Source organism: Calliopsis andreniformis, chromosome 7, assembly GCF_051401765.1.
Source record: "Calliopsis andreniformis isolate RMS-2024a chromosome 7, iyCalAndr_principal, whole genome shotgun sequence".
NCBI classification, from domain to species: Eukaryota; Metazoa; Arthropoda; class Insecta; order Hymenoptera; family Andrenidae; genus Calliopsis; species Calliopsis andreniformis.
The window spans coordinates 12413098-12437500 of record NC_135068.1 but is presented as its reverse complement, the minus strand read 5'-3'; the positions used below and the strand labels follow the sequence as shown (position 1 = coordinate 12437500).

At 48.0% G+C, this 24403-nt stretch overlaps 9 protein-coding genes and 1 long non-coding RNA gene across 12 annotated transcripts in view; all 10 read right to left on the bottom strand.

Moving 5' to 3' along the window:
* Window positions 1-833, bottom strand: part of LOC143181493 (PR domain zinc finger protein 14-like) — a 1288-nt gene extending 455 nt beyond the window's left edge. The window contains exons 1-2 of the mRNA XM_076381923.1: window positions 388-833; window positions 1-142 (exon numbers count right to left, since the gene is read on the bottom strand). The exon at window positions 1-142 is cut by the window's left edge and continues 455 nt beyond it. Of these exons, the coding sequence (XP_076238038.1) occupies window positions 1-122 (122 nt within the window). The 5' untranslated portion in view covers window positions 123-142; window positions 388-833. The remainder of the gene's footprint in view (window positions 143-387) is intronic.
* The window catches only part of LOC143181518 (uncharacterized), a 37798-nt gene that overhangs the window by 10658 nt on the left and 2737 nt on the right, over window positions 1-24403 (bottom strand). The window lies entirely within an intron of this gene.
* LOC143181523 (uncharacterized) lies at window positions 1181-1997 on the bottom strand. Its single transcript, XM_076381961.1, has 2 exons — window positions 1863-1997; window positions 1181-1669 (listed from the first exon to the last, which is right to left on the bottom strand). The coding sequence occupies exon 2, from the start codon at window positions 1665-1667 to the stop codon at window positions 1449-1451; it is 219 nt and encodes a 72-aa protein (XP_076238076.1). The 5' UTR covers window positions 1668-1669; window positions 1863-1997; the 3' UTR covers window positions 1181-1448.
* Window positions 3867-5777, bottom strand: LOC143181506 (uncharacterized). The gene is made up of 2 exons (XM_076381943.1): window positions 5649-5777; window positions 3867-5304 (listed from the first exon to the last, which is right to left on the bottom strand). Exon 2 carries the CDS (start codon window positions 5216-5218, stop codon window positions 4877-4879), a length of 342 nt encoding a protein of 113 aa, XP_076238058.1. The 5' UTR covers window positions 5219-5304; window positions 5649-5777; the 3' UTR covers window positions 3867-4876.
* LOC143181492 (zinc finger X-chromosomal protein-like) lies at window positions 9928-13736 on the bottom strand. 2 transcript variants are annotated; one of them, XM_076381920.1, is made up of 4 exons: window positions 13602-13736; window positions 10915-11187; window positions 10219-10635; window positions 9928-10053 (listed from the first exon to the last, which is right to left on the bottom strand). In XM_076381920.1, exons 2-3 carry the CDS (start codon window positions 11183-11185, stop codon window positions 10340-10342), a joined length of 567 nt encoding a protein of 188 aa, XP_076238035.1. In that variant the 5' UTR covers window positions 11186-11187; window positions 13602-13736; the 3' UTR covers window positions 9928-10053; window positions 10219-10339. The 2 variants fall into 2 exon arrangements, with proteins under 2 accessions (XP_076238035.1, XP_076238037.1); XM_076381922.1 differs by having other exon boundaries at window positions 13591-13675.
* On the bottom strand, window positions 14909-16492 carry LOC143181526 (zinc finger X-chromosomal protein-like). Its single transcript, XM_076381963.1, has 2 exons — window positions 16227-16492; window positions 14909-15605 (listed from the first exon to the last, which is right to left on the bottom strand). The coding sequence occupies exons 1-2, from the start codon at window positions 16483-16485 to the stop codon at window positions 15334-15336; spliced, it is 531 nt and encodes a 176-aa protein (XP_076238078.1). The 5' UTR covers window positions 16486-16492; the 3' UTR covers window positions 14909-15333.
* On the bottom strand, window positions 16850-17454 carry LOC143181511 (uncharacterized). The gene is made up of 2 exons (XM_076381948.1): window positions 17326-17454; window positions 16850-17145 (listed from the first exon to the last, which is right to left on the bottom strand). The coding sequence occupies exons 1-2, from the start codon at window positions 17339-17341 to the stop codon at window positions 16850-16852; spliced, it is 312 nt and encodes a 103-aa protein (XP_076238063.1). The 5' UTR covers window positions 17342-17454.
* Window positions 17786-18704, bottom strand: LOC143181491 (uncharacterized). The gene is made up of 2 exons (XM_076381919.1): window positions 18406-18704; window positions 17786-18230 (listed from the first exon to the last, which is right to left on the bottom strand). Exons 1-2 carry the CDS (start codon window positions 18552-18554, stop codon window positions 17789-17791), a joined length of 591 nt encoding a protein of 196 aa, XP_076238034.1. The 5' UTR covers window positions 18555-18704; the 3' UTR covers window positions 17786-17788.
* On the bottom strand, window positions 18697-22911 carry LOC143181499 (zinc finger X-chromosomal protein-like). 2 transcript variants are annotated; one of them, XM_076381929.1, is made up of 3 exons: window positions 22744-22856; window positions 19406-19547; window positions 18697-19145 (listed from the first exon to the last, which is right to left on the bottom strand). In XM_076381929.1, exons 2-3 carry the CDS (start codon window positions 19530-19532, stop codon window positions 18835-18837), a joined length of 438 nt encoding a protein of 145 aa, XP_076238044.1. In that variant the 5' UTR covers window positions 19533-19547; window positions 22744-22856; the 3' UTR covers window positions 18697-18834. The 2 variants fall into 2 exon arrangements, with proteins under 2 accessions (XP_076238044.1, XP_076238045.1); XM_076381930.1 differs by lacking the exon at window positions 19406-19547 and having other exon boundaries at window positions 22744-22911.
* Window positions 23145-24403, bottom strand: part of LOC143181488 (uncharacterized) — a 64315-nt gene continuing 63056 nt past the window's right edge. Inside the window, exons 7-8 of the transcript XR_013002286.1 lie at window positions 23408-24297; window positions 23145-23281 (exon numbers count right to left, since the gene is read on the bottom strand). The gene's annotated coding sequence lies outside the window, so the exon portion shown is untranslated. The remainder of the gene's footprint in view (window positions 23282-23407; window positions 24298-24403) is intronic.

Below are 24403 nucleotides of genomic sequence, written 5' to 3'. Positions count from 1 at the left end.
GTCGAGGTGCCTTGAAAAAGCAGCCTGGGGTCGCTGGAGCAGCCCAGGCCAGGGTTGAAGGCAGGTGGTGCCGCGTTATTCGGGATGTCAGGTGGTCGGGGCAGGCAAGGCTTCAGGTACATCCGAAAGTCGGCCTTGCTCTCTGCGAACAAAAAGCAGGACACTTTGTTACCTCAGGGACAGGGGAACCACTGAGGGAGAAACAGAATCTTTGGACTGGGGAGGGTTAGATATGTATCTCAAAATCGTGATCTACTCGAGAAATAAATGAAACAAAGTAGAACCAAGAGAAAAGATCGCCGCTGTCTCTGATCTAGGAGAACTGAAGAGATAAAGGGGCGGCTATGGCGGCAGGGTTCATAAGAGTAATAATTGTGGTACACGTACTTGTAACGTGGGAACAGTGCGCAGGATGTCGACGCCGACGTCGGGCAGATTTTTGTTTAGAAATGAAAAGATAAAGCTACTCTTAGGCAACGTGATCGCAATAAAAAAATGGTATAAAACTCTCCCTTGGTCCCCGTGCGATCTTCATGTGGCAGACGAATGATTGTCGTATCGTTGTAACTCATCAACATAAAACTTTATTTGTAATATTGATTCGCTAGACACTGGGGTGGCACAGTCCAACATGTTTGAACGTCTAACTATGTAACCAGCGCTCTAAGAGGGCAGACTTTGTTAACATACTGATAATACAGAGCGATTTTATGATTGGATTAAACGCGACCAAGAAGCTTTTACAACGTGTTAGAGTGTGTTCTATCTATACAATCTCGGCAACAACTGATTCAATGTCTCTAATCTTCCGCGACGGATCTTCGATCTTCCTATCTTCACTGATGGATCTTGCGAGCTGTTCTTCAGGGTGGATCTTCACGAAGGATCTTGCAGCGAAGATTCAGGGGATCTTGAAGCGCAGTTTCTTCGGGGGTCGATAGACGTTGTGCGTCCTCATCAGGTGGCGCCTCAGGCTGACGTTCTGAGTGTACCTGTGGCCACAGATGTCGCAAACGAAGTTCCTTCGGCCGCCACACTCGTACTGGAGGTGCTTGGCGAGGCTGTGCCTGAGCTTGTAACCCCTGCCACACTGGGGACACCTGACCAGGTCCTGGTCCCTCAGGTGGTCGTGCCTCGACCTTCGCTGCCGCTGGGCCAGCTGACCTAAAAGAACAGCAACATCATAGTCCCGTTAGTCAGCGATCAGAGCAGTACTACGGTCAGGGGACCTCGCTTCCGGTGACTCTGACGCTTCCTCTTTTCCTCCGACGTCCTACTAGGGGGACTCTGTAAACTAGACCGACAGGAGATTGAGAAACCAGGCTGCAGGAGGGACTATAGAAGCCAGACGATCACGAGGAGTATAGGGAGAAGCTAAGCTAGACAGTGACCCGAACGAGGGGTTAAGAGGTCAGCCGTCAGGGTCAGGTCTGGAGACAGGGGACAGTCTATAACATGAGACTGGACTCCATCCCATTGATCACGTCGATTTTATGGATCGCCGTCAGGTGCCGCTGCAGACTCGTCTTCTGCGTGAAACTGTAGCTGCAGTAGTAACAAGGAAACTGCCGCTTCCCGCCGCACTCCCACTTCATGTGCCTCCTCAGGTTGCACAGCATGGTGTACCCGCGGCCGCACTGCTGGCAGGTGAACCGGGTCCTTAGCATACCTATTCAACGAGAAGAAAAGAACGTCGTCAGAACTAGATAGTAGCTGTCAGGTGGTGACAAAGGTGTGGAGGAGTTAATTCGAACATGAAAGGTGTCTACGCGACGTTCCCTCAGGGCTAACGTGCCAGGTGGACTCTGGCGATCTCAAGTTCTTGTGCTTCTAAACGCATAACAAAACTAAAGTGAACTAACCAAAGCAGCGACTTCCAGGGTTGCGTGTTCTTCCGTGGCGGCTCGTGTGAGGAGACTAAGAGTCAGACTAGGACCGCTGTGCTACTTATATGGTACAAGAGATATCTTGGAAATTGAATCAACTGTAGACTCCGAATAGACTTTTATTTGATTCTACGTGGACGGAGGAGGAGAAGAGGAGAGTTTTACAGGGCGATGGCTTTTTCTTCGAGCAGTTGCGACCCGGGCAGCGCCGCCATGTGGAAGCGGAAGATGTGCCTCTGCAGGCTGATGTTCTGGGTGAACCTCTTCTGGCAGAAGGGGCAGCTGAATCTTCGCTGGCCTCCGCACTCGTAGCGAACGTGCTTCACGAGGTTGTACTTCCGGGAGTAGTTTCTTCCGCAGCTTGAACAGGAGAAATCTTCAGTGGAGCGTATGGACCTCTTCCTGGTGGAGCCGTGAAATCGGTGACCTGAAAAAGAAGGGTCGTGACAGGGTTAGAATAGAGGAGCCTTTGAGGTGGACCAAGATGAGATTCGTGGAGAATGTAGTTGCTTGGTCTTCTTCTTCTTGACGCCGTGGAGACTTACCAGGAGACAAGGACACTAGGAGTGTTCGTTTACTCAGAGGGTTTATTGCCAATTTACCATTTCACATGTGTTACATGAGTAGATAACTCCTCGATCCACGTCGAGAAAATGGAGAAAAATAGTCTTTGCTTTCTGTGGAGACACTCTTCAAGGTCTGCAGGCCTTGAAGGGTGGGGACACCTTGGTAATCTTCAAGGTCTAGTATAGAAGCAATACAGTACAATCCTCTGAACATAGAGATGATAAAAATATAGAGTTCTATAGTGACCTTGAAGTGGATTTCTTCGAGATACTCAAGACCTCCTGAAGATCACTGGAGCGAGTACTTGAGACCTTCAGAAGTCTTGAAGAATTCCTGAAGGACTCTTTAAGAACTCTTCAAGGTCTCAAGATTTGAAGAACAAGTGTTTATAACCTTCAGAGCTCTTCAGGATCCCAAGTACAGTCACTGAAGTCTCTCCCACTCTTTAATATCCTCTCCAAGCCCTCAAGACCTCAAAAACTGAACCCTCTGCGCGCCAGTTCCACCCACGACCTAAGCATAAGCGAATCTGGTCCACGTTTTCCGCGGCGGCACGAAGATGTTGTGCGCGTTCAGCATGTGCTGCCTGAGCTTTCCATTCTGCGTGTACCTGGCGGGGCACAAGCTGCACGCGAAGTGCTTGTGTCCGCCACACTCGAATCGCAAATGTTTCACCAGATTGTGCCTCATCTGGTACGACCTGCCGCACTGGTGGCAGGTGAACGTTTTCACGCTCCCGTGGCAGGCCCTCGCAGCGACATCCGCGTCTGGAAAACAACGAAAAACAAACGTATGAAGCCTCTGGCCAACCACCAACACAGGGTACAGTCACTGTCTACCAACGCAGCTACCACTGGGGTCTCGGCAATGAAACGAGCTTTCGTCTGTGTCGTTTTTATTTATCATCGCCCGTACAAACTAGGACTAGCTTCTTTGGCATCACCTCGAGGACTCTTGGCACCTCGCGTCAGAGAGAAAATAAGAAACAAGGAAGCAAGGAAAATTGCACAGTGGCTCAGGTCATAATCTAGGACTCGATGTCCTCGTCGTCTCTTCTAAAGTCTAGGGTAATTTTCTTCTTTCTATATGAAGATTCGTTTGGGGACAGAGAACTTCGGTGGCAGGTAGATGTTGTGCCTCTGCCACAGGTGGCGACGCAGGCTGACGTTCTGCGTGTACTTCGCTGGACACACGTGGCAGGCGAAGTTCCTCTGGCCTCCACACTCGAACTTCATATGCGTCGTCAGGTTCCTCTTCATCTTGTAGGTTCGTCCACACTGGGGACAGCTGAGGGGCGTCTCCACTCCATTGACGCTGTTTCTAACCGTGCTGCTCCTGAAGACGTGGCTCCTCCTGAATCCTAGAAATAAATATAATGAGACGTTAGCAAAATGGCGGAGTCACTCGGAGCAACACGATTCGCGAACACTGGGATTTATTTCACTGTGAAGCTGAAGTTTCTGGCGATTCCTGGGGAGGATCGGCAACCATTGCACTGTCGATTTGGACACACTTTTTATTTAACTGGAAGCCTCTCAGGGGTTACATAACTTTATGCAAATCGTTGGTACGCTGGTTTTGGATAGGGTAGCTTCCTCGAACGCTTTATTTCAAGTAACAATTGAAATACATTGTTGAGTCGCGACTAATCGCAGAATTTATAGTAATTTATAGTTGAAAGCAAGCGAACACTCGAATAGTATAATTACTATTTTAGTATTTTCGGACCTTCGTAATTGTTAAATAATACTGGAGGAAGTGTGAACTCACGCTGTACCGTACACTCGCCATACAATCATACATTCGATATATATTACTAAGGTTTTGTTTTACAATCTTTGGACGATGAACTAGCATCTGCTACCAATTTATGTCAAAGACTGTAGAAAGCCTGAGAATCTTATGAACAATCAGAAACTGATAGCTGAATGCAGAGAAAAACCATTAAAGAAATGCTGTCAAGAATGCTGTGTCTGCGAATTAAAGAAAAATCAATGCAGTATTTTTAAGAGAGCATACAAGCTATAAATCGTAAAGTGGTGCGAAAAATGTTAAAAAAATCGATGCTGGCTTTATCATCTACATTAGGTTGTAGAATATAGACTTCAAAAATGGTCCAGAACTCAATTCTGGATTGCACACACTGCTTTCACGCAAAAAAATATCTAATTCTTAATCCACCATAAATAAAAAAAAAAATATTTCTCATACTCTTAGACCATTTTCATGTCTCATACATATAAAAGCATCTATGCATCTATTTTTGAAATATTTTAGATAAATCCTTTTGCAGCCTCGGAAACCAGGAGAACTCTCAAAGTGTAATTCTCACGTTAAGTACTCTCTAAAAACTACTCCCTAAAAATGACACCTCTTGCTCTCCTCTCAAGACACCCTGCAGCTCTCTGCCTCCACACGTCCCTCTAATGCTTGGTCCTGACGTGCCTATCCAAATTACTCTTCTGCGAGAACCGCAGCTTACAGATGGGGCAGATGAACCTGGGTTCAACGCCACACTCGTAATTCCTGTGCCTCCAGAGCGAAGTGAACACCGCGTACACGCGGTTGCAATCCTTGCACACGAACTTCTTCCTGCTCTTCCTCTCAAGAGCCTCCTGCGTGGTCTTCAGGGCCCTTTTATCGCACTCAAAGATCCTATGTCGGTTCAGAGACGCCATGAGCGAGAAGGTGCGATTGCAATCGGTGCAGAAGTAGTTTCTAGGCCCACAGCGGTGCATCCTGCCCTGCTGGTCCTTCAAAGACATGGACCTCAAGTGCCTCGTGTACCCGATGACCCTGGACGTGGATGGCAGGGTGGAGATGGTCCAGTTCGAGGAACTGTAGCTGACCCCTGAAAAAAGACAACCGGAAGAAGACTGCTTAGTCAGTGTTCAAGGTCCTCCTTGGGACGTGTCCATGCAATGGGGGAGGAGCTGGGTTACACAGGAATCTGGTGGATGTAAAATACATAGACTTTATTTCCATCAATGTGTCTACAACTCGTTGGTTCTATTCGTGGAAAACTCGGGGGTCCTGTGTACAGTTCATAAATTCTGGGAGAAGTCGTGGTACGAGAACACTGTGCCCTGGATCTCGCCGTAAGTGTCCAGCAGCTGCTGGGGACCGTACTGCGTGTTCTGGTCCAGCAGGTGCTGGTGCCTCGCCAGTATGTGCTTCATCAGGCTGTCCTTGTACCTCGTCCTGTGCGGGCAGAACGCGCACTTGAACTTTGGGTCGATGCCACACTCGAAATCGTGGTGCCTCTTCAGGTGATGCTTGTGCTTGTAGGCCTTCCCGCAGGTGACGCAGGTGTGCTTGAACACGGACACCCTTGAGTACTTGTAGTCCACTGAAACAGACAAATATGGGCCTGTTAGCTGGGATCTTAAAGAAAACCTGAGTCCAAGTTGGCAGGCTCTTTGTAAGGAAATGGTGGTGAGGGAAGTTGAAGAGCGACGCAATATTCAGGGGTCTGCAGGGAAAGGGACTTCTGCTGGGACTCCAGTCTGTGTGGTGCTTAACAATAGCACTGTTCAGAAATCGAAGCAGAAGACCAATTTGTGGACTGGAATCTCAGCTTAAAGACTCGCCCTTTTAGGACCCCTGAAGAGTGTTCAATATTCTCCAGCTTTCACCCTCGAAGAGGCGCTGGATCTCTATAAAAAAAAAATGAAAAAAATAGAAAGGGGGGAATATCGAGAGGGAAGTGGCAAGGGGAAATCACACGGAGATTCGTTTGAGGTGTGGAACATGACAGACTTTTATTACTTCTCCCTCTGCCCCCAGTTCTCAACTGTCTCGTATATCCTACACATAGAAGCTGAAGCGAGAAACGAAGTCAATCGGCGGACCAAGCGATCGTGCCGAGGATAATCGAGAGGTGGAGTGTCTTTATCGGTTCATCTACTTCTAGAACGCAGTGTTATCACTCGAAGCGACGTCTATCTATCGGATTCCCTCTATGCCCCGCGATTCGTCGCGTCGATCACCCTGTCTCGATCCTCTCAGGGGTTCCTGTGCTGCCTGATGTTGGCGGTGCGCGGCGTGAACCCCTGCCTGGCGTGCTTCATCATGTGCACCTGCAGGTAGGACCTGTAGGTCGCCCTGTAGGGGCAGAACGCGCACTGGTGCATCGGCTGTTTCCCACACTCGTTAATCACGTGCCTTCGAAGGTTCTTCATCTGGTGGTAGCGACGCTCGCAGTTGTCACAAGCGAAGCGACCTTGGCCCCGAGACCTGCGTCGATCCTTGGTCACTCGGCTCATGTAGTACCTCATTTTCGCGTAATCTGGAAGCAGCAGAAGGACCAGGTTAACAGCAGCTCGGAACCTAGGTCTTCCTTGGACCACGAGATCCACGGTGACCCCGAGGACCTTCAGAGACTCTCAGCCTTGGGACACTTGCCTGACCCTGGGACAACGAGCCCTAGAATACCAACATTCGCTGCTCCTCGCACCCCTGAGCATCAGTGTTCAGCTAATGTGAGCTGCTGGCTCTCTAAGGTGGCGTGAGATAAGCAGCAAATGTGTCTAGGCACTCTCTGTGTCTCAGAGCAAACAGGTGTCCCAAGCGAAGCCAGTCCTCGCGGCGCAGCGGGGGACATTCAAGCAGGTGTCAGGGGTCAACGGGGTCCTCTAGTCTGTCGGAGAGGCGGAAGAAACAGACACATCTCTACATGCAGACGACATGGTGTTCAGGCGAATTCCGAGATACGTGTTCGCGAAGACGACGCGTGAACAGTGTCCTCCAAGCATCGTGACAAGCGCAACACGGGTGAAAGGACAATCACCAACGAGTGGCCATTCGGGTCAGGTCAGTTATATTTCCGATACAAACTGTACATCAGCGACGAACGATTTCTTCGGGCTGTTCCTGAAGAGGCTGTCCTGACACGACTGCACAAGCGCGTCCTGCGTCGACTGTGGGTCAGGAGGAGCCTCGACTGGAGCAGGCCCAGGTTTATTAACGCCAGCCTATGACGGGTAAGGAAGATTCGGATGGATGTGCATCACGTGTTTCGTTAGGCTGGTCCTATACTTGCTGCGGTGCTGGCAGTAGGGGCACTTGTGCTTGGGTGGCATCCCACACTCGATCATCAGGTGACGTCTCAGCGACCTTTTGACCTTGTAGCGCCTGCCACACTGAGGACACCGGAAGTCGCCTGCAGGGGCGTCTGGGTACCAGAATTCTACGCACTGCTGGCTGGTCGATGGGTGCCCCTCCAGCTGCTCCAATCCTCCCTCTGAAATTGTTGGTAGAGTTGTTAGAGAAATCGAAATCCTGGACTATAGAGAAACACCTGTTAGAAGTAGAGCTAGCGTTACCTCGGGTTTAATAGCTGGAGCTTTGGTCCGTAGCTTTAAAGAAGATAAGTGAGCTTCTTCTAGGGGAGAATTCAGAGTTCAGGTTTCATCGTTTATTTTATTAAACTTATTATAATGAGTCGCGGCGGTGCAAGTTGAATTGCTTCGCTAAATGTCTACCAGTTGTGGCGCTCACGTTTCATTCACTCGCGTTGGTTTATTGTCGGTTGCCAGGGCAAAAATGAATTATCTGTAAAGACTCGAGAACGAAGGACCTGTTCTGGAAGACTCCTGTTATCTCTGTACTGTTATACTTCTGTGTCTCTAGTCTGTGTTAACGCTTTGGTAAACGTGGCAGTCGACGCGGATCGTTCAGGTAACTTTCTGTAATACTTGTGCGGAGATCGAAGGCTCGATCCTTTGGCGAACTTACTTTCTATGGGGGCCATTTTGAATGCCTGGCAATGCCATTTCGGAGGTTTCTTAGCGACTACGACTAAAGTAATTGGATTCTTGGCTCTGGTCATACGAGTACAATGCTTCAGGATTTCTTAGAGTAGTAAGACTTTCGTATTTGAAAATAAAAAATAATATAATCCCTCGTAAAGGTTGTCATAATACTGAGATTCAGCACAATGGGACGAGCAAAGTGTTCGAAAACTGGTAGGAGGATTGAGTTCCTTTATTACACTTTTAAGGCAGGGTCAAACACTTTCTTGTCGTGTCTGGTAGTTTCAGAAACACTTTGCATGGTCCCCTGGACAGATATCCAGGACTATTGCTTAATGATCACGATGACTCGAATCCCTCCCAGGGACGCAGTACGAATATTTCTTTGATTAATGTAACAAAAGAAGATTTGGCTCTATTGCACTTTTACTGTGAAAATATATTATACTCGGAGTAATTCAGTAGTCGAGATCAATGCTTCAGCAAACATCTCCCAAATATTGACCTCTTCCCCTGAATCAACTTATACACTACCACCCTATCGCACCATCAAAATTATACCTATATCTCTGAAAATTCTATTCCTATAAACATACGTAACTACAAAATAATTCAGTAGTAAAGGTCAACGCTTCAGAAGGCGTCTCCCAAAAATCGACCTGTTCTCCTGAATCACCCCACAATCTAGCACTTCATCACATCATCAAATCTATCTTCTATTCCCTTCAAAGTTATGTTCATACAAACGTATTACCAACACAAACTACCCCTTCCCCCATTTTATTCACATCCCCCTCAGAAAATCGTTTCAATTGGATTCACTGTGGTATCATCAGTTTCCAGCGCTCATGGAAGAAGACATCTTGTTCCCATTGGGCACGGGGTAGAATTCAGTCAGGTGCTTCATGTGCCTCCCGTTCAGGTGAGTGTTCAGGCTGGACTTGTGCTTGGTCCTGTAAGGGCACAAGGGGCAGTGGAACTTGGGCTCGACCCCACACTCATGCTTCAGGTGCCTGGCCAGGCTGGAGTAGTAGTTGTACACCTTGCCGCAGTTCTTGCAGGGGTAGGTAACCTTCTGGCTGCTCAGGAAGCCCATCCTCGTCTCTGGAAAACACGAATGGCAGAAGAAGTCCAGATTAGAGACGATAGATTGACAGAGGCAGACACTTTGGGTCGACCGAAGCAAACGCGAGGCGTTTCTTCGAGGTGGGGCAAAGTGGCACTTTTTGGGTGTTCCTTCGGGGCTATATTTGTATTAGAGTCGAATCACGTGTTGAGGAAACCGCATTTGGGAACTGGTTTGGGAAAGGGAGTCTATGGAGTGGTCTTTGAGGTACCATGTGCTCTCACAAATTATTCTTCAGACAAGGGTGGCTTGGTTTTATTCAGGAATTCTATTTTATCATCCTAGAATTATAAACAACAGTCAACTTTTGAATCGTAGAATCCTTTGCTTCGGTTCTCCATATCAAACCCTGAAGAATATCTCAAAAAAAGCTTCGAGAAGTTGGTCTTCAACACACAATCTTTGGTCACAGACTCACTCGATGTTCAATGTATTTAAAGTCACAGTCACAATTTTATTTACAATCATCTATCATGAAGAAAAGCTTCACGTCCTCAGGTCCCATGTTCACTGTTCATCAACGAACCCCCAGCCTGAACAGGAAAACCCTGTTTACTGTAACGATGGATAACAGACTTGGAAATGGAGAACATCTTGGCAGCCTTCCTCAAGGACAGTCCATTGGCCACTGCCTCCACGGCGACCCTCACATACTCCAGCTCGCACTTGCCATACCTCCTGCGGAAGGACTTCCCTCTTCTCTCTTCCTGAAGACACAGTCCTGCAACAGCAATTTGTAACTAACAGAACCCTGAAGAAACTGATTCAGAAAAGTTTGACGTGCCAGGATTATTTTCCTTTGCGAGGAAAGTGTATCGTACAGAGAGAATGAGAAGAATTGCAAGGTCGTGAAGAAGGAATCGCTGAGCCTTGTACCTCAACATACCTCTTCAGGAATTATCTTCTACAGGATTAGAAAGGACACTTGGCCCAAGAACACAAGGTTAACTGAAGAACTTTATTCTAACTAGATCAAGGGTCAGTGTCTGATTAGGAAGAAAGGAGACTCAAGCGCCAGCGTGGATCCTCTTCATGTGGGACTTTAGGTTCCACTTTCTGCTGCTCCTGTAGCTGCAGTAAGGGCAGCAGGCGTCCTTCCTCTGGCCACAGGACGCCTTCACGTGCTCCACCAAGTGGTGCTTCCAGCGATATGATTTGGCGCACTTGGAGCACGTGTATCTACCCCCAAGTGGGTCCTGTTTGCTCCTGAGCATCTTGAGAGTCCTGTCGGATTGGTGGTCGATCGTCTCGTCAAGGATGACAGAATTGAAGACTTGGTAATCGTCCCAGAGGAGTCGCTCACCTGAAACACAACATCCGACTCGTCATTACTTATGGTTCAGGGGTGGGCTGGGTCAGGACTGCCTGGACAGTCTCGTGCAGGGACACTTGGATGGACAGGGAGTCGTTTATTTTACATCTTGGTCTTGGTACACAGGGCTGCTCTTCAGGTTCACATTTATTTGTCTCTCAGAATATTTACAAAATGTTTAGGATTTAGTGATTAGGGGTTGCAAGGGGTCAGAGTCGAAATTGTGCATTCTCGAGATGTGCTTCTTCAAGTTGGACTTCTTGTACGTACGAAACGCGCAATAGGGACAGCACTCTTGTTTCTCCTTGCCACAGAATATTTTCTGATGCTCCACCAAGTGACCCTTCCTCTTGTAACGCTTTAGACACTTTGAACAGAAGTATTTGTACTGTGATCTGTCTTCAGCCTCGTCATTCGAGTTGTCTTTGGAAATGCTAATTGACTCCTCCTCTTCGTCTTCGTCTAATATATTCTCGAACCCGCCTCCTGCACCGAATTCATCCTCAATGATCTCTTCTTTGGCTTCGAAAGAATACGACATGGCTGAAACAGAAAATTGATAGGATTTAGAAAATTAGTTCACTTTTGATTGGTCTGTTGACGGTAAAATAGGTCCTATAATTTCGTAAATGCTAACTGGATGAAATGAAATACAGCTGGAGCACACTTTAGAGGCTGCTGGAAGTCAAACACCATTCTATTTTTGTAATCTACAAAACATCTATTCAAAAGGGAGGTGTGAAAGAGAAGGCGTGGCATTAGGGGCGTGGAAATGGAAGAGGCGTGGCATTAGGGGCGTGGAAATGGAGGAGGCGCGGCACTAGAGTTGCGGAATTGGAGGAGGTGTGGCCCTAGGGGCGTAGCGATGGGTGTGTCGCAACGTAGGCGTGGCAAAGACGTGGCAGCACAGCCGTAACCTCAAGCAGCCAATAAAGTACGCCTCAGCTACAGAAGCAAGCTGATCCCGCAAAAAGCTTGAAGCTCCAATCTTCGCCTGGTTCAACAGCTGAAAGCAAAGTACGTCAACCAATTAATTCCACCTCCTTCTTCTACATTATAAGTAACAAAAGAGAATCGAAACAATAAAATACATAAATGAAATAGGAAGATTCTCGAAGGATCCGAAGAGAAGCTATGTACACAGGTATTTTATTCAAAAAAGCAAACTGACTGCCGAGACATCGTTACACACAGGGGACACTTAACCGTTGCGCGGTTACAACTCGCTCAATCTATTAAGTTTACAGACCTATCGAACCGGATGGATAAAATAGACTAGATCATTAGTCATGCATGCGTGAGACAAGTGACTCGTACACATCGAAACTTTTCTTCGTTTCTAACATTTACGACAAAGTACGACCCGTCGTTTCCGTGTATAATATACAAAGAGAGTGTGGGCAAAACGTGCCATGACATTCACTACTTTAGCGCGAGTAGCTTATACGAAGTTTCGAGCTCTTATCGCGTCGACAGCGGGCTGATCGATCGTCGAAGCCAATCGAAGTTCGTTTCTCCAAATTTCATAGATTCCTTTTTCACAATGTTCCGTGCCATTTCGTATAGATTAAAAGTAAAGAGGGTAGAACAAAAAATTGGCACGAAATTATAATTCTCCCATTGGCTACCATTTTAAGTGTACGATTGGCTGTCGAACCCTCCCTCGTCTCTTCGACGCAAGACGGCACTCTTTGTAAAATAACTCGAACGTTCGTTCTTCGATATGCAACGCGCGATTGAGCAAGTGCAAACGCGACTTAAGGTTCCTTAGATCCACAATGGCACTTGCTCGATGGCTACGAGAGAAAATTAGGCGTACAATGTCCTAATTACAGCGTTACGATTTTAATTGTGATAGTTATGTTAGTCGCGAACAATTTCTATTCAAGGAGATTGCGAATGGCATGCTTATCCATACTACGACCACTTCGATATCAAACGTGTAGGAAACCGGTTGCTAGAGTTTACTGTACTACCATTAGTTTCGATACGGTGAAAATCGTGGTAATAAAACGTGAAAAATTATCGTCGGTGCATTGCAACGCATCCCAGCAATCCTGGGGAGGGTGGAGGGCAAGTGCCCTTGCGTTCAACCCTTAAATAGTGGTGTGACGTCATGATTGAAATTTCTACTGTTTCTTAAAACTACGATAAATTAAAGTAGGTTCAATTAGGACCAATTCTATATTGAATATTAAGAGTGTCACAGCTACCCCCCACCCCTCTCAATAAATCAAATTTATTTTTTCTTATTATATTTTTAGTGTAGCTTTAGGTCTGAGGATCTTGCCACAGCATACAGAATTCTAGAACAGAAAAATCATTTTTCTTGGTGCACTATTTAAAGATTGATCCACAACACACTTCCCTCCTCACCTGGAAATACAAAAAAACGTTCATGCCGCGATGAGTTTCACGAATGAAATATCAAAAGAGAAACAGCCTTTAGACTAGATTCAGTTCACTTAAGTAGGATTACAGTTGCGTTCTTATCTCCAGGGACTCGAGGAGAACTCGCACGAACTTCTTGTCTTCAGCGCGAAAGGGATTCGTTTCACTACAGGGTGTTAAAAATGTGTGGGTCGTAATAATATGATCAGTTGTGGATGCTTGAATATCTACAACTGTTCCTCTCAGCAACCCCTTTCTTCATTAACACCCAGTATTAACACTCACTGTCCTTTCAACTACCTCAACATCGACAAAGGCAAATTCATCACCTCAGTTCGCACGCGCACCGAGTGACAACTTCCAGGTACCAATACCAATCACAACCAAAATGTCCTCGAAACACTGACAACATAGACTTCTTCATCTTGGTACCCCTTCGCCTGACACAGTTTCTTCGATCCTCTATTGGACTCGCGATTCCCACCGTCTCGACTTATAAACACAGTTCTACGAGACTCTGGAACCTCACCCTGACCCACCCACAATTTTTAGGACCTCACGCTAACCCTGAAGAGTCACCCATGTTCTCCATGGACAGATCCACCTAAGTCCTTTCCGAAAAGCCACACCCAGGTTCTTCCTGAAGAAGTCTACCCAGGTCTCCTGGACCTCGAACTTTCACGCTGACCCTGAGGAGGACCAGCTTGGACTCTGGGATCCTGAAGAGGACCACTTAAGTCTCTCCTGTAGAGGCCCACCCAGGTAATCCCTGAAGAGGTCCACCTAGGACCCCGCCTACTGGATGTTGTGCACCGAGAGTAGGTGCTTGAGGAAGGAGGCCTCGATCCTGGACTTGAATGGGCAATACTGGCAGGAGAAGTGGGTCTCGACCGTGACCATCCCGCAGCCCATCTTGATGTGCTTGCGCAGGTTCGACGCCCAGGCGTACATCTGCCCGCAGCGCGGGCACACGTGGATCCGCGGCCTCACGATCGGGAATAGGGGAGCATCTGGAAAGAGAGCTCGGTTAGAACGATCCCTGGGGACAATCTCAGGCAGCCACCTCGACCTGGGTCGAGCTGGGCCCTGGAGTCAGGGGAGCAACAAAAACTCGCGGGGTAGCTTCTGGGACTAGCCTCTAGACACCGAAGCGCATGCGTTGACGTTAGGACACGCTCGCTCTTCGAGTAGCAGCTGCGACAGAAAAGAGGGCAGTCGAGCCTTTCAGCGGGTCTACTCGGCAAGAGCTTCTCTCGAGCAGCCAGGTACACAACGACGCTAACACACCTTGGTACTTTCGCGTGCAGGTACTTACGAGTCTGGGACTTACGCTGGGACTTATCTGGGTCCTTCGGGGGCCTGAAAGGGAGACTCTGGAAAACGAAGAGTTTAGAGAACTGGGGAGGTTATTAGAGAAATCTTTATTAGAGGCAATGGGTCACAGATTTTTGGGCCGTCCCTAGGCCCAGGGTACAAGATTTCTACCTTATCTTATCTTCTGTTAGTTCATCTTATCTAACCAGAGTGCCTAGCGCATCTTCGTATGCAGAACTGGGCTTTTAATTAAACTTGTCTTCAAGTTCTTCACTCGACTACATTTATCTCAATAAAACGCTTCATTAGTATAAAAATTCTTCACAGAAATTCGTCTTCCACGGAGTATAAAAAAGTGTCCATTATTTTGTCACTCATCCCAACAGAATGGGTCCATCCCTGCTCACACGTGCTTGGACAAGTAGTGCCTCTTGACGTTGCCCTTGAAGTTGGATTGGTAGTCGCACACGCTGCAGCGGAAGTTAGGTGGCTTGCCGCAGGCCATCCTCTGATGGAGCCTCAGGCTGCTGGGCCAGCTGAACTCTCTCCCACAAGCGTTGCATACGTACAGTTTACCTGAAACAGAAGCACTGGTCAGTTCATACTTCTACGCAAGACAAGCCTTTCTGGGGTCACACTCTTCAGAGTCCTCTTCAGAGTCCTCTTCAGGGCCATCAGCTAACGCTGACATGCTCCTCGACAACCTATGTACAACATGTGAAGAGGAACGAGAGACAGTCTTGCTCAACCAATAATTTATTAATTACAAACTTCCAGACTGTACACTCATACATAACACTAGGTTCCTTCTCAGACTAGGTTCCCCTGTTGAAAACCCTTTGCTCCGAGGTCACAGGACGACTAGTGGTGACTAGCTTCAGCTTAAGCTAGTTTTGACTTTCTCCAGATTAGACTCGAATGCTTAGACAGGCGACAACTAAGACCTGAGGCCTCACCGCGGAGCAAAGCGTCCCCCCTGACCCATTATCCAAAGTGGATGCGCAGGATGTGCTTCTGCAGGCTGCTCTTGTACTTGGTCCTGTGTGGGCAGTATGGGCAGCACTCCTTTGGGTCTTTGCCACACTCGATCCTCAGGTGATTCTTCATGTTCCTGAGCCACCGATATCCCTTGTTGCATCTGGGACAGCGGAAGCAGCCTGGCCTCCTGTCCAAACAGGCGCTGGACCTCTGGGCCACCTTGTGGCTCGACGTTTTTGGGCCCACCGATCTGCCATAATTATAACTGGGCCAGAGACCTGGAAAAAAAGAAAAAATAAAATTCTCTCGTTAGAGGGTGACTCTGTGGACGAGTGGCCCTCTGGGCGCGGGGTGGTTAAAAGCTGTGAAAAACGACAGAGGGATGTTACTCCTTTTTGGGTTTGCCTGGTACTACTGAAAAAGAATTATTTACAAGTATTCTGTCGCTTAGACACTCGTGGGGATGAAGAATGAAGAGTCTAAGAAGAAGGTATTCCTAGGTGGTTTACAAACATTGATTTTATTTGTCATTAAAGTTGGCACACGCCTACAGGCTCGCGATCCTCGCCTCGTGATCGCAGGGGGAGGAATGCTTCGATTTTTAGTCTCTAACGCAACAAACACAAGGACTTCGAAATAGACAGCCGGGTCTACTCTATCGCGTACAGAGTCAGCCTTGGATCCTCTACTCTATCGACTTGTATCTCCTCGAGAATTGTAAAAAAATCCTACAAAAACAAGGTAGTCGGGTACACCTAGAGCACGATTGAACCTTCAAGGTAGTATCGAATGTCTTTTCATCGGGGTGGAAGGTACCTCGCCAGGTTCCTTCCACCCTAGCCTCGTGGACACTTCCTAAACGGTGCTGGAGAACACGTTCTTGCCAGGGTGATTGGTACGAATGTGCTGGTACAGGTTGCCACGCTGCTTGGTCCTGTGCGCGCAGTAGGGGCACTTGAACTGCGGCTCCTTGCCACACTCGTGCCTGGTGTGCCTGACCAAGGTGGCGCGATGCTGGTACCCCTTGCCGCAGGTTTCGCAGCGGTAGGGGAAGTCGATGCGCTTCGCCATCCAGAAGGTCGTCAGGTCCTTGATCGAGGGCATGATGGGGTAGTTGCACTGCCTCTGGTAGCCCTTGGGCATGCGTATGCGCGGCATCGACAACAGCTCTGGAAATTAGAGGCAAAACAATATGGCAGGTTAGTGCTCGAGGGTACTACTTGCTGCTGGTCGAGTTTTGGAGCGACGGGCCCCACTACGATCGCGAGAATTCGGGACCAGTCATGGGTCAGGGGTCCTGAGAGTCAAGGACCAGGGACTATAAGTCAGGAATCAGGGTGCAGAAAGTCGGGGGTCCTGATAATCATGAACCAGAGGCCACGATATCAGGAGGCATGAGTCAGAGGTCAGGGGCTATCCAGAGTGAATCCCCAAGCGCTGTTACCAAGAAAGGAGCGTTTATTCAGTTACATAGAAAGGTGTCATAACTTTGGAGAGTGTCTTTCGGAGTAGGGCAATGTGTCTACGAGTTGTACACTTCCAGCACCGCGGTACGTTCGTTTGGATGAGCCTCTCTGATGTGCTGGTGGACCTCCTCAGCATCCACAGCCACGATGTGGCAGTAGGGACATATCTTCCGACACTGGAGGCCGCAGGCCCTGATCATGTGCGCACGCAACTCGCGCAGGTTGTCGAACTTGGTGAGACACTTGGGGCAGAAGTTGGCGGCGGATCCGCGGGTCCTTGGTCGGAGGTTGGGTCCATGGGTCCCGAGTCGTCGCATGCCCCTTGTGTCAGCGGAGATACTATCACGTGGACCTGAAATCGGAGGTCTTGATTAGAAGTTTGACATCAGCTCAGAAGAAAACCAACGAGGACCTCTTATAGCAAAGTAATGCAAGGAAGGACCACTTTTGCGAAGAATCTTGTTGACAGAGATAGAATACATTTAAGGTAGAAGCTCTGATGAGGAAGTGGGAGATGAATATTACTACTTACAGACATGGTTGATCATTCTTTCGCAATTTATTGCTTCTGATACTGTCTGGCCTCAGTACGCGTACAATAAAATTATGGTAACAGAGTGGGTTGATAAAAACGGGTTAAGTAAAATAGTTCCAGTTTTCGTTCTGCAGGATCTCGTTACTATAACATATTTTGCTTGGGTCAGTTATCAGGACAGAGACTTTTCATAGTTCATTGGCTTTGAAATACTTTTTTACGTGTCAGCAACACAAGTCACCTTAACGATACGTCGATAAACTCTTCTTATGATAGAGTTCCATGTGAAACAACTGCGCAGGGTGTGAGGATAACTAATTACTTCGGTGAAAAAATTGCATTTGTCAGTGGAAATTTATTCATCAGAAACCGCTTGAATCTGAAACGAAACTCTGTCACAAATTTCCACCAACGTCCATACCCTACACGAACGTAGCACCTCGTTCGCAGTAGTCCAAAGCTAACGAACGAACCAACGCAATGGCAGAGTCCTCCACACGGAACAGGAACTTACGACGCGCGGCTGGGAATCAACGACTGTCTCTGATCGAGATCCCACAGACCTCAGTTCAGATCGATCACGTAGACGTTCTGGCCCCGATGGCACTGTCGGATATGTCTGTACACGTGGCCACGCTGTTTCATCCTGGCAGCACAGTAGGGACACTGGACCTTCGGCTCTTGGCCGCACTCGAACTTGGTGTGCCTCTTCAAGTGCCACGCGTGAATGTAACTCTTGGAGCACCTGGAGCACGTGTGCCTCTCGATGTCCCTGAGGGCGCTGCTTCGCCTCCTCCTCGAGCTGAGCGGTTTCTCCTCCTCGTAATCGAAGTCCTTGGACTCTTCCATCACCACCGAGCAGAGGTTCTCCAGGTCGGCCTCGATCTTGATCCTCTTGATATCTACAAGAACAAGTAGAAGAAACGGCGAATTAGTTCGACTCTCGCGACGTGTCCGCGCAACCTTGAAGAAGAGGATGAAGAAACGAAAACATGAACACGGACGGGTCTGGGAATGGTAATTGTCGTTACAGGGGATGGTAATTGTCGTTACTTTCGCGAGTTATTTTCCCGTCACCTGGTCCCTCGAGGGAAAGCTAGCAGCTCTCTGGTAAGAAGCGAATAAAGGTGAAGAAAATGGCGGAACGAGTCCCGTCGCGAGCCGAGGAGGAACGTCGAGCGCGGAGAGCAGCGGCGAAGGAGTGGACTCTCCAAAGCCAGTAGCATCGCAGCAACGCTTTATTCCATCACATGTACAATTGGTAAATGAACTATTCTTGCGACGAGCGTCCAAATTTATATACAAATTGGGAGCACGCGAGGCAACGAGACGGGGGACCGATTAATTCTCCAAGGACAACACCCTCCGCAGGCTAACACCACCTTTCAGGAGTCACTGGTCCACCTCCAGTTCGCCTTGCATCCACGAGTCCCAGCCAGAGAGGATTGGGGAGGGAGGACTCGGTAGAGACTCGACTGGTGACCTAGGTCCACTTCAGGATGGTCATCAGGGCGAGTCAATGATGTAGATGCGCTGGCCAGAGTGCTTTCTACGTATGTGTTCGTGCACGTGAGCCTTCTGCTTGCTGCGACTGCCGCAGTAAGGGCACTTGAAGCGGGGAGCCACCCCACATTCGTACCGAAGATGACGCTTCAGGCTTTTCACCACGCTGTAACCGTTCCCACATTTGGGGCACACATAGTTCTTCCTCCTGCTCCCTCGCAGCCACCCTGACCCGTAGCCCTCCGCTGACTTCCTCTCTTCTCGGTGCATGCCTGCTCCATAGCTCCCGTACAGGAGGCGAAGCGAACGATCCACTGAAAACAAACGAAGGAGTTGGTTAGAGAAGGATGTGGCTGACTGAGAGTGGTTCCATCAGAGGGAGAGTAAAATCCTTCCAAATTGCTCAGAGGGTACTTAGATACAATTGGTTCGAGTTGCCTTCCTGTCTGGAATGGATGAGAAAAATGAGTGAGAATAAGGTACACTTGAAGTGGGGTATTTATTTATTTGGAGCTGTAGTTAAGAGGAGACAACGAGAGGGAATTAAATTTAGTAGAGATTTGGATCCTGGTACCAGCTTGGACTCTTGGACACTCAGACCCTGGGATGTTGCACTTCAATGTAGAAGATTCACTTTCCTCCAACCTGCAACGAGGGCCCACATCACACTTTTTATGCACTTGAATTCCATCAGCCTCCATCAGCCCGCAGGTAATCTGAAAATAAAATCGTATTAGTGAACCACCATCCCAAAAACAAACATTAAATTTTCGTCACTGAAGCTGAGCATTGGTTTCATCCCTTCACGAATTTTCACAGTTAGAAGAACTACAGCAAGTAGTTGACAATGTGAGTTAAGCACAGCTAGGTAACTGAAATAAGGAGAGGAATGGTTGTTATTTGGACCAAGCGGGACCACCCACAGAAAGTGAAAAAATTATCCACGAAAAGTTCCTCCAGCACACCCTGAAAAAGAAGCCACATGAAGAGGACTAAAAACCCCCACAACAAAGTGTCTCGATTTCCAACCCATGCAATCAAACGGCAGTCACAATTGGTGGGGGTATTTGAACATCGATTTATTTGTATCTTACAGTTCCACAGCGACATTACGATCATAAGACATCGTGGAAAGTTGGGTGAATAGTAGCTCGTTTAGACATCAAATGTTATTCGCAAACATTTAGCTGTGTTTTGTGTAGCCCCGTTTAACGGGGGTGAAGGAGAGAATTAGAGAGAAGAGTTAAGTTTGTTACGCTGTTCGTACGGCGAACACCACCTAAATCGTGTGTCCCGAGGCGTTTCTCTCGGGACGCGGACGCTTAAACGCTATATAACGTCGTTAATTATATCACAGCAACGAAAACAGTCGGCCACTAACGTCGAACGTCTAGGGTGCAATTACTGGAACGAAAGGGATAACGAAACGGGGAGTTAGGGAGGGGATTTCTTCGCCGCGATACGAAGAACGAGACGCTTTGGTTTCAGGGACGGTCCGAGTCATCGAAACCGATTCGTCGGTGCACTTTGGCCGCAAGACACTGTACTAAGTACGCTCCAGGAGGTTCGACCCGTTCGCAGGCACGCCCAAATTCTTCTCGATTCGAGGAAATTCGGCACCAGTCGTGATTCCTTCGAACAACAAACTAATAACAAAGAGAAATAAAAAAATAACGCGTAACGTTTGTTCCGACCGCTTCACCCTGCACCGTATCAGCCTTTCTGTACTTCGGTCAGCAGCGCTTCAGTCTTGATGATACAGCAAACGTACTGTTGCAACGCATGAGACGATGAGAAAACAGCGATCGTGGCTTTGATACACCTCTTTTTGGACGAATTTATAGGATTTAGTTGTAAAAAGAGGTGGGGATACAAGAAGAACCGTCTTGCGGAAAAGGGGGCGTGAGGTTCTGACCAATCAGAGTGCGTAGACCCGCCTCTGGGGGCGAAGCGCTCCTCCCACGAAATCTAAGCCTCTCCAGCAGAAGCTATGCTCCTCCCACAGAAGCTACGCCCCTCCTACAGAAGCCTCGCTCCTCCCAGAGAGACTACGCTCCTCCCACAGAGGCTACACCCCTCCCACAGAAGCCTCGCTCCGCCCACAAGAGTAACGTAATGCGATTCAATGTCATTTTTCCCAATTTCAAGTGTAAAATACATGAAATGAATTAAATCTGGAATGCAAATGTTACGAAATGAAGCATTTAGAAGTCCATACTGCAGCGTTCTCAACGTCCCTTGCGTTTTATGTTCCTCGCCACGCACAATAACGCATCGGACCAATAATATTAGCCAACATTAAAGTACCTAACAAACATTCATTCATATTTTGCGCGATTCCTACCTCATAAACGGTAGGTCGCTCGTTCGTCTTCGACAAACGGAAGTACAAGTTCGTCTCGCTGCGACGCGCGCCGAGGGTGACGTTATTTTAGCACTAACATTATTATTACTTCTGTTAGAAAACATACAACTTCGTCTAGGACGTCTAGGAGTCGACGGATCTCCTTTTAAATCGTATCTCCTTAATCGACGGTACACAATGTATCGCGGAACTTTTGTTAAATGCACTTGTACTCAACACACGTCGTTATCGTACTCTATACTTAGTTTTCCCCTTAATCATTCGTCTCGCTGACGATGGAGACATTCTTTCCTAGAAAGCACTGAAAATCTTTTATAACGCATAATTAGCTAATTTAATATCGCGCTTGAATACCTAAGGAATTCAGATACACGCTTGAGCATTGTGCCGTTTCCATAGAGGTTGCCTCGTGAAATGATCATCGTTTCATCCTAATTTTATAAAATATTTTAAAAACCTCTTAACAACGGAAAAAATATATATATGTATGTATGTGTATATATATATATATATTTATATTTATATTTATATAAATGATTTTTTTCTGCTAATCGAATCAGACCCGTAGAGTCCCATATGATCTCACTGTTCATGCGGGTGAATATGAATTCCCCAATGACGAAAATTTTCTAAAGCCGCCTACTTTCGGGTCTGCTCGCGGTGGCTCGGTCACGTGCCACATGAACTTCCAAGAGTCCGCAGACATCAGAGATCTTGGAAGGGGCAGAGATATCCAATCTCTCGAAGGCAGAGGGAACCGTTTCGCTTGGAGCGATCGATTGTCTTGAACGTCCTCCTCTCCATGCACTAACTTTTCGCCCGTATTGCTCACACCCTCAGGAATGATTAAATTGCTCTTTTTTGTTTTTCAAATTTCGCGGTGATGAGAGAACGCTCTTTTCATGGAAACAGGCTTAAACTGTGGAAGACAATGAACGTTGACGAGGTGTAGAGCGCTCATTAATCGTGGATTTCTAGCTTACAGAAAGAATCAACTTGGATTCAGAAATATTGTTCACTGGGATACGAATAAATAGTAGTACAATTTGTGTGAAAATTGTGTCTTTCGATAAAATAGCACTAATTGTCTGTATAAATATAACGAGGAATAAACGTGTCGAGTGTAACGTAAGAAAAATAAATATTTTACTTCAACAATTAAAAATCCACTCACTGATAGGTACTTGAGTACCTATGGGTATCGATTAATTCGATGCCATGAGCGTATTGTATTAGAATTCAATGATCAAGGATCAAACAAAAATTCTCTAGGTTTGTTCAAACCCCTCACTACATCTCTCACAAAACGCTCAATTGAGTCAATCAAAAACCCATGCATTACAACTGGCTTAATCTTCTAATCTCACACCCAAAGTGTAACATTAGAATCGAGGAGCAAAGGCTCAAACAAAAATCCCCTAGGTTCGTTCAAACCCCTCACTCTCATCAAACACTTCTCGAGCAAAGCACACAAGGCCAGGTACAAACACTAAAACCTACACAAAATACCTTCTCCAAATCGATTCTTTCTTCATCTCTGGACTCACCTCTCGCCTCTTGAGCACTCGCCAGTTTCTCTACTGCTCCCGACCAATCAGAACTCATCGTCTCCCACACAAGCCCCCTCCCAGAAGTTAGCGCCCCAGTGACCCGGGTCACGACTTCCCCCCAGTCAGCAACCCGCTCAGTTCTCGTACTTGAGGTTCACCACGTAGACCCTCTGGCCAGTGTGCCTGGTCCTAATGTGGGACATGACGTTGGACGTTTGCTTGCTACGGAACTCGCAGTAAGGGCACTGGAACCTGGGCGCCTGGCCACACTCGTACTTCAGGTGCCTGGTCATGTTGCCTTTGACGGTGAAGCAACGGCCACACTTCGGACACCCGAAAGGCTTCCTGAAGCAGTCGGCGAACGAGCCCTTCGCGTACGTGTTCCTGACTCGGGCCTGGGCGTAGTAGTTGGGCAGCGGCCTGGGCACCGACGCCTGGCCAGCCTCCCTATTGTTCCCCTCGCCCTCGTACGTCTTGCAAGATTGTAAAACGAAGTTTAGATCCAGCTGCGGCGTCGCGGCGTAGAAACCTGAAACTTCAACAGCGAACGTTAGTCGGTGCAGGGACACCCTGGCGTCTGGAGGGTGGAGCAGAGAGATAGGAGAGAGGATGTCGAGTGGTGGGAGCTGCATGCTCTGGGAGCGTTATAAAGTAAGGATACCTTGAAGAGATTGCGGACGATCCTAGGGACGAGAACGTCGAACCAGTTTCGATATCATCCCCCGTTTATAGCAACATAGCGACTCGATACACGCGACAGCTATTCGAAACTCTACGGCTAAGTCTAGGGCTAGGTCTACGGCGACCCTTAGTCTACGGTTTAAGATACAATCTAAGGAGATCGTTGTGAGCGCAGTCTTCGGGCGACGTGACATCCATTGGGGCGCTGGACCGACGGAAGAACGCGTGGATGCTTACTTACATGACCAGCATGCGCGCGGGCGCGCGCTTCAGTTAACTAGGGTTCGCCAGCTGCACAAGAGACACTAAGCTACGAGTAATGAACTGCGTTTATCTGCGAAACCCGCGATTTACTTTTGCAACATTACAAGAGGATACGTTTTATGGTAAATGTATAATATTTAAAGTTTTCGTTCTGGAACACGAAACGTTCGAGGAGTCCCAGAGTCTTCAGGGTCGCGATGGATCTTCAGTGTCGAGCTCCACAGAAAGCGAGCGTGGGTCAAGCATCGTCGAGGCGCAGTCCAGGTCGTCCCTGGGCTCAGAGCTTCATGTCGAAGATGAAGACCTCCTCTTCAGGGTGCTTCTTCCGGATGTGGGCGTAGACGGGGGACGTCTGCTTGCTGCGCAGGCCGCAGTAGGGGCACTGGAACCTGGGCTCGTGGCCACACTCGTAGTTCACGTGTCTGTCCTTGTTCCTCTTCAAGGTGAACCCACGGCCGCACTTTTGACACTGGAATGGCTTCTTCTTCTCGCAGCCATTCCGTCTCTTCACAGTTTTCCCCGATTCCAAACTATGCTTCCCAATCACCCCGGAGCGGCTCCTGATGTGATGCCCCTGCCCGATTGGCAGCGGGAGAATATGAAAGCCTGAAACACGTATACGTCAACGCTGAAACGGCTGCACGAGCGCCTGGGGAGAGGGAGGGCCCGCGAGGACACCGAATGCAGCGAAACTGGATTAGAAGTTCGAGCG

Bases quoted from the DNA above. Each gene is read 5' to 3' on its own strand.
- LOC143181523 (XM_076381961.1), bottom strand. From the start codon at position 1,667: ATGCTAAGGACCCGGTTCACCTGCCAGCAGTGCGGCCGCGGGTACACC.
- LOC143181506 (XM_076381943.1), bottom strand. From the start codon at position 5,218: ATGTCTTTGAAGGACCAGCAGGGCAGGATGCACCGCTGTGGGCCTAGA.
- LOC143181492 (XM_076381920.1), bottom strand. From the start codon at position 11,185: ATGTCGTATTCTTTCGAAGCCAAAGAAGAGATCATTGAGGATGAATTC. The intron at 10,636-10,914 runs GTACGTACAAGA...GTTGTGTTTCAG, and splicing joins CTGTCCCTATTGCGCGTTTC to GTGAGCGACTCCTCTGGGAC.
- LOC143181526 (XM_076381963.1), bottom strand. From the start codon at position 16,485: ATGCCGCGCATACGCATGCCCAAGGGCTACCAGAGGCAGTGCAACTAC. The intron at 15,606-16,226 runs GTACCAATCACC...CTTTTTTTCCAG, and splicing joins CAACCTGTACCAGCACATTC to GTCTCTGGCCCAGTTATAAT.
- LOC143181491 (XM_076381919.1), bottom strand. From the start codon at position 18,554: ATGCTACTGGCTTTGGAGAGTCCACTCCTTCGCCGCTGCTCTCCGCGC. The intron at 18,231-18,405 runs GTGACGGGAAAA...TTGTTCTTGTAG, and splicing joins GCTTTCCCTCGAGGGACCAG to ATATCAAGAGGATCAAGATC.
- LOC143181499 (XM_076381929.1), bottom strand. From the start codon at position 19,532: ATGGAGGCTGATGGAATTCAAGTGCATAAAAAGTGTGATGTGGGCCCT. The intron at 19,146-19,405 runs GTACCAGGATCC...GTTTGTTTTCAG, and splicing joins GTGTCCAAGAGTCCAAGCTG to TGGATCGTTCGCTTCGCCTC.